Source organism: Larimichthys crocea, chromosome X (assembly GCF_000972845.2).
Source record: "Larimichthys crocea isolate SSNF chromosome X, L_crocea_2.0, whole genome shotgun sequence".
In the NCBI taxonomy this organism is placed as follows: Eukaryota; Metazoa; Chordata; class Actinopteri; family Sciaenidae; genus Larimichthys; species Larimichthys crocea.
This window is the reverse complement of record NC_040020.1, coordinates 17,230,484-17,246,696: the sequence shown is the minus strand read 5'-3', so window position 1 is coordinate 17,246,696 and position 16,213 is coordinate 17,230,484. Positions and strand designations below refer to the sequence as shown.

The following is a 16,213-nucleotide window of genomic DNA, read 5'->3' as shown; positions in this document are numbered from 1 at the left end:
TGTGATGGTAAAGTTTTATTACCGTATATCTGTAGGGCTGCTTGGCAGTAAGTGTCGGTAAAGACACTGAAACTCAGACAAACCTCAAACAACAGGGCACAGTGATTCTGTAACCGAATCCGTTCTCCATTGGCTAGAGTGAGGAGCTTGTTGTCATCCATCACCGAGTTCATATTCTCGACCCACAGAGCATCCACGTCCCCATCGAACAGGATGTACCTGGGAGTCCAAGTCCATATCTTTATGTAGTATGCCACAGATATTCTTTCTACTTCATAATGTAAGAATGAATGCCATCCCTGACACACTGCACAGCTTCATGAACTGTCTCCTTAAAAAAATTTTTTATACTATACCTCCGCTCTTTTTTGTCAGTAGGCTTGTTGATGTCCCGGAAAATGTTGGATAAGATCCCATCAGTCCAATCTCGAGTGTCAGGGTCCAGAATACCGTAAAGTTCAATGACACTCATTGCTTTAGGGTTCAGGGGATACAACTTGGTTTGCAATCCTAATCTGATGATGAGATAAAATAAAGGTTTCTATTGTGCACATAAAACATCAGGATGGTGGTATAAATCTACATGATATAAACTAACACTGACTTGGTCTGAGCTTGGCACAATGTGCTGATCACAACTGATTTTCCGCCACCTGTTGGACCTACAATCATAGTAGTATGTCTAGTCATCATGGTCTCGTACAGCTGCACCACTTTATCCACCTAAAAGCACAGACAGCATAAATATGAATGTGAATATGACATATAAACACTTTAACACTCATATGGTGGTACTAAATATTTGAAACTGAAACTCTTTGAGTTCCATGAGACACCTGGTTAGGCAGTATGATGTATTTGTTCTCTTGGAGGATCTGTTCCACGGCAGAGTTAAAGTCAGGGTAGTGAACACGAGGGCAGTCCAGCCCAGGGAACAGGTCTGATATCAGCCCGAGGAACAGAGGCACATCCTCAAACACAAACTTAGGCAGGTTTATGTCCCTGAGGGCACGCATCAACACCACGTCCTGCGATGAAAGACCACAAAGCATTACAAAATAATAAAGAACAGAATTAATATGTTAACAAAAATTGGAATGGAGAACATTTTCATTCATTTTAGAGGCCATTTTTAAGACAGACTGCAGATTTCAATTCATTTTTGTTTTCATATATTGTCTGTGGCATCTGCAACACTTCTTGTCCTCCGCTCCATATCTTATGTCAGCAAAAAAGAAGTTTCCCTTTTTTTTTTCCTTATATGAAAAAAACTCTTCCCTGGTCTCTACCTCACTGAGGTCTGGTGAGCCTCTCTTCAGCTCTCCTGCCATCACTAGGACAGACTTCAGAGCTCGCAGGCCAAAGTCATAATGGGACTGCTTGGAAAGCTGCTCACGAGCCAGCTTATACAGCACTGTCATCTTCTTTGCCAGCACCTGAATTGAACAAAAATATGAAATCAGTTATAGTTACAGCTTTTTGCATGTTGATATGATATATTTTATATGTTTATATGATCTTCCATGGTGACATTATATTTGTCTTAAATCATAACATTTTCAAAGTAATTCATCATAATTAATCCTTGCATTTCAATATTACCTGAGGATACTATATAAATATATAATATAATATAAATATAATATAATATAATATAATATAATATAATATATATAAATAATATATATATCTAAATCCTGCTACTGTACATTATAGTAATGTTGCACACATAGTACATGGTTCATTATACATTAACTGTAACAATGTAAATAGTGTTTTGTGTGTGTGTCCCTCACCTTGGCCATTAGGAAGCCCTCAGAGAAGAGCATGATCTCACAAATCTGCTGCAGGTCAGGCAAAATGACCACGACAGGCCTGAAGAGGGCTTTGACTGATTCTGGCAGCTCTGTGCGTCCTGCATAACCCGGGTTCATGGTGATGAAAATACCTATGCGGCTGTCCAGGGTAATCTCTTGCCCTTCAAACTGTTGTGCATAGTGAGAAGAAGTTTGGTTTAGGGGGAATAATACTACAAACTCTTCTACATATAGGCTAAAAAAGCAAGCTATCAACTTAATTATCCCAAATGAAATAACCTTGAATTTTTGTGATTTTGTTTTTTTGAAAAACTGAATTATTTGATATACAGTTGTCTCTCGCTATATCGTGGTTCACTTTTCGCGGACTCACTGTTTTGCGGATTTTTTTAGTGTAATTTTGCATGTTTTTTTTTACAGCGTACTGTACAGTATGAACGCGCATTGTATTCTGCATCCTAAATTGGCTAAGGGAGAACCGCACGTGTTCTGCGTCCTGATTAACTAAGGGAGTACTGTACAAAATGTGTGTAAAAAGATGTATAAAAGTGTGTGGTTAGGGGTTTTACGGCCTTAAAACATGTATAATAATTGTAAAACTTACTTCGTGGATTTCGTTTTTTGCGGGTTATTTTTAGAACGTATCCCCCGCGATAAACGAGGGACCACTGTATTCATGGCTGCTTCTGCACAACTACAACAGACTTACACTAAACCGTTTGAGATGCAGAATGAGAGCACTGCGGATAGTCTGGATTTGGGAAGAGATGACTGACAACACTGAGGCATCGATTCGATTGAACTCATCAAAGCAGCCCCACGCTCCACACTGGGCAAGGCCAGAAAGGATCTTTCCTACAGCCTGCACACAAAGGAAAGGAAATCAAGGACAAAAGTTGAGCACAAATGAAAAATAGTGAGGGGCTCTTTGTCTTGCAGAGAGTGTAACAGAGCATGGTTTGCACACTCAACATACATACAAATAATTAGTACGAACATACAATAAGTACATAATAGAGGTGTCGTCTAATCATAGAGGGGTGTGGTTGCATTCTTACATGTGACACACTGATTGGCTGGCCTGAATGCCTGTATTCTGCCTATGTACTAATTGTACAAGAAAGTAAATGGGAGGGGGTGTGATTTTTTCGGTCAGATAAATCTGACTCTTGTTGCTTTCTTCAATGTTATCTACCCTAGCTTTAAGGTACCAAAACATTTTCCATTAGCCGTTTACTCTTACCAGGCAGTCCATGCCCTCACCGCAGTTTGTAACCACACAGAGCAGGCCTAAAGCCTTGGCTAGATCTTTGGTGGACTCTGTCTTTCCAGTGCCAGCTGGTCCAGCAGGAGCTCCACCCAAGTACATAGAGAGGGCCTGCATCACAAATACACACCCACAAAGAGACATCCAGTTGTCAAAACCAGTTGACAGAACAATTTACATGTGCTGTTTGGGTATTTTATTCGTTTTGGCTATCATAAATTTGCAAAGGATGTCAAACCTGTGTGATGGTGAGGTAGATACGGTCCGTCAGTGGGGTTATTACCAATCGACCGTTCAACCCCATGTATTCATAGCCATAAGAGAACGAAGCACTGCACTGACGCACAAATAGGTCGTCAGGTTCCCTGAGCCAGTAGAATCTTAGTTGGCTTTCCCACTCAAATGCTCGTGCATTCGTTATCCTGGAAAGAAAATTCAATTACATTTTTTTTACATTGTGAGATGGAAGAACAGTTCAAACTGACTGATAAATGTTAAATTTACCAGTTTTGCATAATGTTGTCGACAATGTCTCTTGCATGGACATCGATGATAAGCACAGTGTTAATCTTTCGTCTGTCGTTTTTCTTCATAGGTTGGGCAATGCGTGTTACGAGCTCATCAATTTGATGGTGCACTTTCTTTGAAAAGTTTTTCACTGCGTCCTTGTCTCCTTTCTCCATGGATTCAAAGGCATCCTCGAGCTCCCACGTCCACCACACTTGATTTGCAGCTAGCACCATCATGCCCTGGTACAGCATCATCCAATCCACCCTGAGAGACATGGGAATGACAAATATACTGTGGCTCATTTGCACACAGAAAGAGGCAGAATTGCTCACACACCCACATGTATTAACTACACACACCTGCCTCTGTCTTCACAGTAGCAGTAGATTGCTTCTTTAGTGATGAGTCTATTAGTCCTTCTCATCTCCAGTAGTACTTCTGTCATCCACTCCTCCACCCTGCCCTCCACTTGCACAGGCTTCTTCAGCTCCATCACCTCACCTTCAGCAGACACCATGGCCCCAGCTACTGTCTCGCCATTGCTTTCCACATCAAACCTCAAAGATGCTATGTTGTCATACATCTTATGGAACAATGAAAAGAAAAATATCCAGGAGAACATTTCATACATTTGGACCAGCAGTCATCCTTTCTATCTTCTGAATTCCTACCTTGATCATGTGCTCCTGGACACAGGCAGGGTCACTGCTTCCTAAAATGCTGAGCAGTTCATCATCAGAAATGAAAAAGAAGCGAGGAAACACGTTCCGTTTGGAATCCAGATAGTCATTTAGACTCTTCTGGCACTTCTCTAGACCATCGCTTAGTGTCTGCAGGTCTGTTAGTCGGTTGGGAACCAGGCAACACCGCTTAATGTTTGGATCCTTCACTGTGTCACTCATTATCTACATAACAAAATAAATAAACAAGGAGGCAATATTATTTTGATATATCTAGTAACTTCGCTTTTGTCTGGCTGACATATATATGCCGAAACTCACTTTTTTAAAGTTTTTGTCAATGTTATCAAATTTCTTGGCTTCCTCGGGTAACTGCGAACTAATGTCTCCACCAATGAATATACTCTCCAGGTACATCCATTTTCGTTGTACCAGCAACCATACCTGGGCAAGAAAAACATTTTTCAGTAAGGAAAATGGAACAGCTTAAGGGTGATAAGAGATTTGGCCACTCTCACTGACCTGTATGGTCTCACTGATAAGGGACAGATCTTTTTCCCATTGTTGTATGGTACCAAGAAAAGGTCCAACAAAAGAGGTTCCTGCCATGCCCTGTAAGTTCATGGCATCATTGTCTACGTTTAGTTGAATCTCGTCCACTGAACCCAGAATAGAACCACATTGCCGGGTGCCTTTAAAATAGGGCATCACACTGAACTTCATGTTTTCCCAGGTCTTCACTACCTCCTTCACTCCCTGGAAACACATGGACAAACATACACCCATGGATAATATGTTTTATTTGTGATTTCACTGATAAACTGATCCCTAACTCAGACTAAATCACAAAGTGGTAAGCTTACCTTTTCAATACTGAGCTCCTTTACAGCAGCGGTGACAATGTCACCAATGACATTCGCATATTTGTGCAACTCAATTGCAAACATGTTCTCCAGAGTGAAGCTTTCAGAATTCATCTCAAAGCTAGTGCCAGTCCTGTCCATCAGTTCCTTCCAGTGTCTGCGGCCCGAAATATAAGATATGTCTTAATTATTAAAAAGAGTTTTTTATTTGACTTTGCCTTACTGGTCAACATACACGTTTAATTTTAAACTCCACTAATAATTATATGGCATTTTGTTTTAGGTGTCAGATTTATTCAGGTAAGATCTGGTATCAATCTGCAGACTGACCTGTCTCTGAGGGCTTCATTCTTCAGGTCCAGCAGAAGAGGCAGAGACTCTCTGAACTCCTTCATGCGTCCTTCTAGGAAGAAGGCCACAGGCAATGCCTTAACATCTTTTGGTAACTTTTTCAAGCTTTTGATGAATCCATCAATGCCCTGCTGTAGCAGCTCCATGTTTAAATCCACCCACAAGGTCTGAGACCACTCTCTCTTTGCATCCTGAAAGTCGTAAAAGACAAACACATTAAATACTCAAAAAAGCATGTTGACCAGAATTATGTTCAATGTGTCCACATGGAATTTCAATTTTTAAATGGCAGCCACCATATCCAACCTGCTGAGCTTTATAGACATCATATATCTGCCTCAAGCCCTTCATTTCTTTCTGAATGCTGATCACTTCTGGGTACACAGTGACTGGCAGATCCAGCAGCTGTTCGGCATTAGCAAGCTCCAGCTGTTCTGCCACTACATTGGCAAGGTCTGCTTCATATTTTCCCATAATGGTCAATCCTGCAAAGAACAAAAGAGAGCCTGGTCCTTCCACTTGATATCCACTATATTTCAACATCATACTGTATTGAGGTTGCAGAATTCTGGGAATTTTCAAAGTTGGAAACTTTCCATGGATATTAATGGGAATTAATAGGAATTTATGGGAAAAAAACATGAATAAACCAGGAATTTACAACATTGAAGGTTGGCCCTTAACAGGGAAATTAAATATAGTTGGGGGGGGGGGGGGTAAGTTGGGGAAAATATATTATAGCATAATATTGACGAAAAACAACCGGATGTTCACATTCACCGCACAAGCCACACATTTGAGTGAAGCAAGTTTTGATATTATGGGATAAATGTATTTTATGTATTGTATTAATGTTTTCAAATAGCACATAAAAATGTATTCATACGGTAGATAGCTTGCTGATAAGTTAGATGCTAAATAAGCTATAGCTAGCATCTTATTATGATACTAGCTTACCCCCTGTTATGGAATTTTCTCTTTTTGGGTTACACAAGGTCACGTGTGAGCCTTGTGGTCCTCTGCAGTATTAATTGTTTGTCTTTGACTAGGTGCCACCATATCTCAACACTGTGGTGGCCAGGGTCGAAGAGGCCTATTGCTGCATTCCTAGACATAATAGATAGCTAATTGTTGACGTTCCATTAGCATGAACAGACAACAGTGTCTCCAGACTAGAATGTGTTGAAGGTGAGCACGAACATGGGTAAATGCATTCCCATTTGACTATTTTGGGCGTAAAGTATTTGTGGCGTCATCTATGAGGGTTTAAAGTGTGACCACCAGCATGAGTTCATCAGAATGCGAGACCGACTCAAGCACTTCAGGTGTACTTTGAGAGTGTCTCTAGTTCTCCTTGGCCAAGCGTCAATAAATAATACAGCATAAGACATCAGAGGCTCCTGAACACTTTCTTCCCTCCTGACCTCACCATTGACCTTTGACTTCAGCAATTTCTCCACAACAATTGGCGTCACGAACAGGATTTCAACAGAACAAAGACGTGGTAAGTGCAAAGTTTTATTACTATGCCTTACCATGTCTGCGTTTGACGAAATCATAAAAAACTATGTGCTTATTTAATCTGCCTGGAATATAAAAACATCTAAGACCCACCAGGGGGTCAGGAGCTTCAGTGTCTTGGGGACAATGTCCTGGCTGAAACCTCTGGCGTTGTTTGGAACGTATGTGTCATACAAACATCCCAGTTAGATGTTCAATTCGGCATATTGATTAAAGTGAGAAATCAAGAAAGCTGACAATGGTGTAAAAAAACGACTTTAAAAATAAATGGAGCTGTAACAACAATTGATTACAGAGCAGTGTACAGTGTGTGGATCTGAAGGGGGGCAGGTTGGGTTTATGACCCACTGCATTGCCACTACGTGGCTGTTTGTTTCCGGGGCAGTTTCGGGCTGCACTCGGCACAGAGAGACCCACCTGAGGTTTAAACTTTAGAAAAGACATTTTCGGGGGAGTTTAAATACACCCTCGTTTGAATCAAGATCGGGGATCTACTCTGTGTCCTTTGGGAAACGTTGATTTTAAATGTGTATACACTGGGAGAGAAAAAGAAGTACATTTTTCATCCTTTCACCTCAGATCACCACTGCTGTAGTTAGAAAGGTGTGGAGATTGACCTTTGATGCTGCTGTATTGTGGTTTGAAATCTGTTTGTCTGTATGTGTAATCTCCTGCTGCGCAAGCGAAAATGGGTAATGATCTGTCCAAAGCAGTAGACAAACCTGAAAATATGCAAACTGACTCAGCAAAAGCTAAATCAAAGACAAAACATCTTTCTGTAGAAGATCAAAGAACTAATGTGAAGTTAAATGGTCAACCTGTCATTGATAAGCAGTGTGCTAAAACAAACACACACACACACACATCTGACCAGGCATCACAGTTTAAGGCGATGTTTTCTGTTGGAATTGTCAGTAGACTGAAAGGATGGGATTTCGTGTCTCCGTTCACTTCTCTTTTGTGTGAATGGATGAATGGCATGTGGCAGTATGAGGGAATATTTGAGAAAGAAAAGCTGCAAATGGCTGAGATAAATGTTAACCCTAATGGTGGAAATCCATCCTGTGAGTCCAGATGCATCCAATAATGTATGCAAGTGTGGTTGACTGGTCTGTAAAAAGATGTAGTGGTGGTGTGAGAGTGAGTGACAAAAGCTGCAAGTTTGAATCCAGTGACTTAAAAAGGTAACTGATCTAAGTGTCAATGCATGTACTAGAAGCTGAGTTGCAAACTAGAGCTTTAGAAATGGCTAAGATAAAGCAGCGACATGTTGATAATTTGGAATATTGTGCAAAAGCTATAATGTATGGCTGGGCAAAGCGCCAAGCTAAGATTCCCGCTCCTCGTGATTTGTTGAATATTTTAGCCGAGGTCGGGATAACACTGCCGAAAAAAAGAAAAAAAAGAAACAATGGAAAAGCGCTCTTCGTCTTTCTGCAACTTTTAAATACAAGGCAATCTTGCAATGCAATGATACTGTAGATGAACAACCAAGCACATCACAAACTAAGGTAGAGGATGAACTTTTCCTACAGCTACAGTAGTGAATTAGAAAGGAAAGTCAAGATTATGCACAGACAGGAGAAGGAAGACAGCAGACAGTCTAATGAGTCAGATTTAGAAGGAGAAGGAGCCAGACCCAGAGAGGAGGAGCCTTACACAGACTTTAGTGACGAGGAAGTGCAGATTGTAAAGCCAAAACAAAACAACATCTCTGCTCTCCCTCTTCAAGGATTATACTGTTAAAGTTTAGCTCTGTTCAACTTCATTTAAAAAGTAACCCTTTTACTTAACTTGTCATAGGATTATTTCTACTGCAAAGAAAAAGTGTTTCAAGTGTTTGAAGTTAAGTATTGTAACAATCATCGCATACTATTTTGGTGTAGTACAATCTTCTTTAAACTTGATTAACACATGTTTCAACTTGATGAATATGTTTCACACACTTTAAATCAACTCAGAATCAACTTCAACTCCAATCATGGTGCTCATTATGAATCGATAATTGTGCAGTTTGTACTCAAATAATAATAGAAATAACTGTATATGTCAAGCTATAAAAATCAAACTGGCTCTACTTAAAAGCACACTTTGTTTACGCTACTACATAAATGCCTAAATCTGATGTTACACTCGATTAGGCGAACCAGAAACACAGAGGCACATAGGAAAACAACTTTGCCCCTGCCTCTGAAGTGTCACAGACATCTTCAATAAATGCTTGTAAAAATAATGATTGACAACATGGCCGTTTAAAAACCATGGAATTCTGAGTTCATGGAAGAATATCAGAAAAACACTTAATCCAGTTCACTTGCAGAACTGAGTGGATCTTGTGTTAAGATGAGTTTGTTTTCCCTGAGCAGCTGAGGGTGGGTAATGGCCTCACCCAAAACTTTGATTTATTGGTTAAATGTTGAAGTAAAAAATGCAATAACCAAATGCATACAAAATGTATTGATTTCTCAAAAGAAGTTTGTTGCATCCAGGAAGCAAAATAGTCTACGCCTGAATTCACACCGTGATTTATACAAACATGGGATATCAATGCTGGAATAAAGCGAGATGAACATGAATGTCTCATGGTGCAAATTTTTGTGCAAAATCTAAGACCGAATGTTCAAGCCGCTTACAAACTATCAGTCCTTGACTGGAGCACCAACGACTGGAAGTCAACTATAAACAAAATAATGGCTATGCATAGGAATGATGTTTTCTCCGCTGGTAATAATGCTCCTAGCTCAAAACAAATGATGCAGTATGTACGACAGCAGGGTGGTCAAAACAATAACAAAAACAGGGATAATCCGAAACGTGGAAATTGTCACAAATGCGGTGCAGCGGGACATTGGGCTAAAGAGTGTAAGAGCGGTCGTCGTCGTCGGAATAAATCCAATAACCAGAACCAACAACAAGCCACTACATCATTTCCGGCTCTACCCGCTCCACAAGCGACTACGTCATTTCCTGCTCTTCCAGCCCCACCCACACAAGCTGCTTACACGCAGCCAACATATTACAATCAAGCATAGGGAGGCCATGGAGGGGCGGGATCAGAACAACCATTTCATATTCAAGCTGCAACTATTCAACTTTCTAGTAATCCCGCCGAAGACCCGATAATGCCCGTTCAAGTTAACGGAAATACCGTTGAAATTTTGGTAGATAGTGGAGCAACTATTTCTACTGTAAAAACTGCAGAGCATGTATGCACACCTACATCCAACTTTATCACCACTGTTGGTGTTTCCGGGGTTCCCATTGCGGAACCGTTATCTCAGAGGACTAAAATAACTGTTGAAGGCTCTGAAGTGATGCATTCTTTTCTGATATCTGATAAAAGCCCAATTAATCTCATGGGGAGGGATCTGCTTTGTAAACTGCATGCTACTATTCAGTGCACTCCGGATGGATTGTTTTTGACCCTCCCTGATGAAAAAGCCGCTCTAGCATTTCAGTTTTTGCAGAGTACGGAAGACAGTTTGTATTGCTGGGAATTGATAGGTTTTAATATGCTTCCCAGTTTCACTGTTTCAGATATTCAGAAAATCGCCAAATCATCTCCAACATGTGCAACATTGATGTCTACAATGAGGCCTCTTTTGCATTGTCATTGTACTGCAGCATTTAACCCTTCTGAGCAGTATAAACAATTGGTTTCCAGGTTTTTAAATAAACAAGAGGGGTTAGAATGTGAACAATGTTTGTTTGTTGGTCCGCAGGGATGTGCCATACCAGTCCAACTATCTAGTGAACAGCAGAGGTTGTTTAATGTTGAAAATTCATATCCACATATCGTTGTGGCCGTCACACCTGGCTGTGAGCTGAAACACCTTGGAGACATGGTGGCTCAGTGCCAGGCATTGAAAGAAGCTGTACCAGCTTCTCAACACCAAACAGTAACATATTTAGGGGAGGAACTGTATATGTTGTCCTTAGATGAACATATGCAATTACCGATGTCTACATTTGTTACTCACCAGCCGCCTTTTCCCACACAGTATGGACCTCCTTCTGAATTGTCTGAGGTTCCACCTATTTTGTGGGCTAAACATAAAAATCATGTGGGTTTTGTAAATTCGGCTCCACCACATAAAGTCACACTTAAGCCTAATGCTAAGCTACCTATGATTAGACAATACAATTTGCCTCACAGAGCTGTAGTAGGAATTGAAAGTGTTATTCAGTCTCTATTGGATCAAGACGTGCTAGTTCAAACCACTAGCCCATGTAACACTCCCATTTTACCAATTCCCAAAGCAAATCGCCCTGATGAATGGCGGTTCGTGCAGGACCTGCAAGCGATTAATAATATAGTGGTACCTGCAGCTCCAATTGTGCCTGACACCAATTCGATTTTAGCTTCTTTACCACCTAACTCCACGCACTACACAGTCGTTGATCTGAGTTCTGCATTTTTCTCGATACCGTTGCATCCAGATAGCCAGTATCTGTTTGCATTTACATTCAAAGGTAAGCAATACACTTGGCGACGGTTGCCACAGGGTTTTGTCGAGAGTCCCACGGTGTATGCAGCGGCGGTAAAAAGAGATCTAGATGGGCTCCACCTGCCAGGTGGCTCCACTCTCTTGCAGTACGCTGATGACCTCCTAATAGCTTCTCCATCAAAAGAAGCTTGCCACATAGACTCTATCTTGCTGCTACAGAGACTGGCCGAGTGTGGTCACAGAGCGTCGCTGGCAAAGTTGCAATTCTGTCGACCAGAGGTGACATATTTGGGTCATGTTCTGAAGGATGGACAACGCCTTTTGTCACCGGAGAGGGTGAAACTGCTAGTTAACATGCCTCCCCCCGCAACCAAGAAACAGATGCTCTCTTTTCTGGGGATGGCTAATTACTGCAGACACTGGATTTTTGAATATGCAACTATGGACTCTGTTTTGCGAGCCGCCACACTGCAATCAGCTCCACCCGTGGTACAGTGGACTGAGGAAATGCACAAAGCCTTTCAAGATCTGAAAAATGCTCTCACAATGGCTCCAGCGTTGGGTTTGCCTGACTATCATCAGCCGTTCCATCTACATGTGCATGAGAGAGATGGCTTCGCCACTGGCATTCTGGTACAGAAACATGGTTCTCATTATCGTCCTGTTGCGTACTACTCCTCTCGACTGACCCCTGTAGTTCTCGGTATGCCAGGTTGTCTAAGAGCAGTGGCCGCTGTTGCCATTTTGATCGACAAATCTTCTCCCATTGTACTGGCTCATGACTGTGTCGTGCATGTTCCACATGCAGTGTTACACATTTTGAACACATCTGCAACACAACACATGACAGCAGCACGCCGCTCAGGTTACGAGGCAATAATTCTTTCAAGTCCCCACATAACTTTAAAGCGCTCACCTCCAATAAATCCAGCTACTCTGCTACCATTGATTGATACAGATGATGAGCATGACTGTATCGCCCTTATTGAAATGTGCACATCTCCGAGACCAGATCTGCTGCAAACACCGATACCAAATTCTGATATGGTTCTTTATACTGATGGTTCGGCTAGCAGACCATCTGACAACGTACATTTGGCTGGTTATGCAGTAGTAAATGATTCTGAAGTCATTGAAGCAGGATCTTTGCCTCATGGAACTTCAGCCCAAGCAGCTGAGCTGTATGCTCTTAGTAGAGCCTGCATACTTGCTTCTGGTAAAGTTGCCACTATCTACACTGACTCGCGATACGCATTCGGCGCTGCGCATGACTTTGGACAATTATGGAAAATGAGAGGTTTTGTCTCATCCTCTGGTAAGCCATTACAGCATCACGCGTTGGTAAATGATCTATTAGAGGCTATTTTGCGCCCGTCACAGCTCGCGATTGTAAAATGTGCAGCCCACACTAAAGGAAATGATCCTGTTTCACAAGGAAATGCAATGGCTGATACTGCAGCCAAACAAGCCGCACTTTCCTCCTCCTCCATGGTCCATCAATATACCTCCACACAACCCGTCAATCCAATTCCAGTACCTTCCGCTAATGATGTCGTGAAAATGCAAAATCACGCTGATGACAGGGAGAGAAGTCTTTGGTTGCGTAAAGGTTGTGCAGTTGATTCGGAGTCTGGCTTGTGGCTCCACCCGGATGGGCGACCAGTTTGCCCAAGAGCTCTCCTACATGTCTTGGCACGTGTACACACATGGACCAACACATGTTGGAAGAGGGGTGATAAATGATGTTATTCGTTCACAATGGTTTGCACCAGGCATTACACAAGTCTCACAAACGCTTGTAGACAGTTGTATGACCAGACCAGAAAGAAGAATAGCACAGTGAAGCCTGACCATCTGGAACCTCTGTCAGGTTATTTTTGCAAATAGACTGTACATATTAAAATTGTTAAGGCAATAAATATTTGTTAGTCATAACTGAGCAATTCTCAAAGTGAGTTGAGGGTTTCACAACAAGAAAAGAAGACACAAAAATAGTTCTTAAGTGTCTGCTAAAAGAGGTGATCCCCAGATCTGGGGTGCCACGGAATATAGATAGTGACAAAATTTAGTTTTTGTATAAAAAAAATCATGCAGGATCTGTCAGGAATTTTAGGGTTCAAGTTGCAGTTGCATGTTCCATATCACCCACAAAGTTCTGGTCAAGTTAAAAGAATGAACACAACTATCAAAGAACGGTTGACCAAAACAGTACTAACAAAAGGTCTGAAATGGCCTGATGCACTGCCTATTGTGCTGTACTCCATCTAAAGTGCACTAAGTGCAACAACAGGACTGAGTCCTCATGAGATGTTAATGGGGAGACTAATGTCCACAGGGACAAGGTAATCTCTGACACCAAACAAAACTTCTCTGCTTTGGACGGATGAGTTTATGGCTGAATATGTAAAAAGATTAACTGACGTTTTGAATTTTATCATTACAGGTGTCTGAACGGCTCACGAAACCATCAGAGGAACCAATTCATCCTTTTAATGAAGAAAATTTTGTATTAATCAAATATCTAAAAAAAAAATGTTTTTGTCTCCCAGGTGGAACCAGGTGTTGGTGACAATAAGGACTTGTATTTCCTGCGCTTTAACCAAACTGCCTATTAACCAAACTAACCAAACTATTAAACCTGTTATGTTTGACTGTCCAATTGACAGATGTGATGACTGTTATATTGTTCACCCCCTGACTTTCTCTCAAGGTAAATGGTCGTGGACAACGCATGACAAAGCTCTGATTAAGACAGTGTTGAGTGTACCCAGGTAATGAAGGTAACATTCACAGCTGCTGTACCTTTGACTGAACCTCTGGAGCTGTGGTGTTTCACTAAACAGCCATTGAAAAGTTATCCTGATTATAAACTGTGGGCTGTTAATTACCGAGATGTTCCAGGGGAGGTGCAGAGCGGTAAGATCTGTACTATGGTGAAACTGATAAGGGTGACAGTTTTCTATATACTGGTCAATTTTCTTCCATAAATACACTTGAGGCAGCCAAACCTAAATCAACAAGGCATGATGGAGGTACAGGTGAAGTTTCTCAAACTCTAGTGCAAAAAAAACCAAACAAATTCGGCCCTCAGTCTAATGAATGATTATGCTCGCGATCGTAATCTCAGTAACTGTTGGCTATGTCAAAATATGCCTTCGTCCATACACTCACCAATGTCTCATCCAATTCCATTCACTAGAGCGGATTATAAAGTGTTCAACTGGAATGATTTGGCCACGAGATTTGAAGATGAAGCAGATGAGTGCTATATTCCTGCCTACCCTGTAGTCTCCACATGATACTGAAATTGCCTTATACATTGCTAAAACAGTCAATGAACAGTACCTACTAAGCAGTTTCAGTTATATTACAACTTTTCCCATTAATCATACACAAAAGTATGTAAAATTAGGTTTTGAATGTAGAGTTCAAATAGTTCTGGTCCAAACAAACTGTTCAAAACCTCTTGGAAACCAGGTGTGTGCATACGCCCAGAGGTTGCCAATCCAGTTGGTAAGCGGTATTATCATTTTGAAGGTTTTGGGGAAAGGATTCGAGGCTTTGACCTTGATGATCTTTCTCTTGGTGAAAATGATGAAGAGGAGACTATTGGTCTGTAAATGGAGGGTGTCTATGTTTTCTGTTACCTCTGTGTTCCATTTTAGGTTAACTTTAGGTAATGATTCTGGTTTTACTGGTTGTTTAGTATTCTAAGAGATGTGATTTTTAATCATTTTGCCATTTTATGAATCAGTTTTAAAATCTATTCAATGATGGTTTTCACAGTAATGTAATACATGCTTAAAAGTTCAAAGTTACAATTTTGTTATGATGAAATGCAACTGATGGATATCGACTGTTCATGGAAAAGTTCTACGAAGATGGATTCCACGCCACCATGCATCGTATGTGCTAGTAACCTCTCCATGGTGGTGACCCTCTACTGTACATAATGTACATGGGTCGAAGATTTTGCAATATCTTGATTTCAATGATGATTGTTGTGATTGATTTCAAAGAGAGAAGAAATTTGCTCTAAAAATGTTAAATCAATTGTTTTATGGAACCCCTTCTAATTGCTAGGGTTTTATCTACTAGGTGAAATAATAAATCTGATCTTTCTCCTCTCCCAGTGGCATATTTGCACATGATCTGTGACCTCCCTGATGACCTTCTTTAACACCTTGGTGTTACAGGGGATCCTCGCTAGCTTAAAGGCCCTTGTTGACCTGAAAGTGGAACTCAGACATCATGGGAATGGGATGATGGGGTACATAAGAGGGGTTCTTAAGGTTTTTCACTGATTGTATGAATTAATCTAAACCAACTGCTTTGTTTGAAAGATGATTTTTATGGATGGCCTTTTGAATAACTCTGTGTGATTACAAATGTTTTATAATGTTTGTGTCAATCCCATTCTGACTGTACTCCCTGGTGGTCTCTAAATTTGGTAATTATTATTATTCGGTAGTTAGATTGATCTTATGATCAATAAGAGGGGATTGTTATGGAATTTTCTCTTTTTGGGTTACACAAGGTCACGTGTGAGCCTTGTGGTCCTCTGCAGTATTGAACAGACAACAGTGTCTCCAGACTAGAATGTGTTGAAGGTGAGCACGAACATGGGTAAATGCATTCCCATTTGACTATTTTGGGCGTAAAGTATTTGTGGCGTCATCTATGAGGGTTTAAAGTGTGACCACCAGCATGAGTTCATCAGAATGCGAGACCGACTCAAGCACTTCAGGTGTACTTT

At 41.0% G+C, this 16,213-nt stretch overlaps 2 protein-coding genes across 2 annotated transcripts in view; one reads left to right on the top strand and one right to left on the bottom strand.

The window, feature by feature from the left end:
• The window catches only part of dnah10 (dynein axonemal heavy chain 10), a 36,310-nt gene that overhangs the window by 11,804 nt on the left and 8,293 nt on the right, over window positions 1–16,213 (bottom strand). The window contains exons 23-39 of the mRNA XM_019268890.2: window positions 5,795–5,973; window positions 5,468–5,679; window positions 5,138–5,294; window positions 4,797–5,030; window positions 4,596–4,718; window positions 4,266–4,499; window positions 3,954–4,177; window positions 3,589–3,858; window positions 3,323–3,506; window positions 3,061–3,195; window positions 2,527–2,679; window positions 1,797–1,985; window positions 1,290–1,436; window positions 837–1,028; window positions 605–723; window positions 357–515; window positions 84–219 (exon numbers count right to left, since the gene is read on the bottom strand). Coding sequence (XP_019124435.1) covers window positions 84–219; window positions 357–515; window positions 605–723; window positions 837–1,028; window positions 1,290–1,436; window positions 1,797–1,985; window positions 2,527–2,679; window positions 3,061–3,195; window positions 3,323–3,506; window positions 3,589–3,858; window positions 3,954–4,177; window positions 4,266–4,499; window positions 4,596–4,718; window positions 4,797–5,030; window positions 5,138–5,294; window positions 5,468–5,679; window positions 5,795–5,973 — 3,047 coding nt within the window. The remainder of the gene's footprint in view (window positions 1–83; window positions 220–356; window positions 516–604; window positions 724–836; window positions 1,029–1,289; window positions 1,437–1,796; window positions 1,986–2,526; window positions 2,680–3,060; window positions 3,196–3,322; window positions 3,507–3,588; window positions 3,859–3,953; window positions 4,178–4,265; window positions 4,500–4,595; window positions 4,719–4,796; window positions 5,031–5,137; window positions 5,295–5,467; window positions 5,680–5,794; window positions 5,974–16,213) is intronic.
• Window positions 7,001–16,064, top strand: LOC113746658 (uncharacterized). The gene is made up of 2 exons (XM_027283263.1): window positions 7,001–12,559; window positions 12,674–16,064. Exons 1-2 carry the CDS (start codon window positions 10,132–10,134, stop codon window positions 13,198–13,200), a joined length of 2,955 nt encoding a protein of 984 aa, XP_027139064.1. The 5' UTR covers window positions 7,001–10,131; the 3' UTR covers window positions 13,201–16,064.

Excerpts from the sequence above, each read along its gene's own strand:
- LOC113746658 (XM_027283263.1), top strand. The coding sequence starts at position 10,132 with ATGCCCGTTCAAGTTAACGGAAATACCGTTGAAATTTTGGTAGATAGT. Across the intron at positions 12,560-12,673 it reads TGACAACGTACATTTGGCTG|GTAAAGTTGCCACTATCTAC; the intron begins GTTATGCAGTAG and ends TACTTGCTTCTG.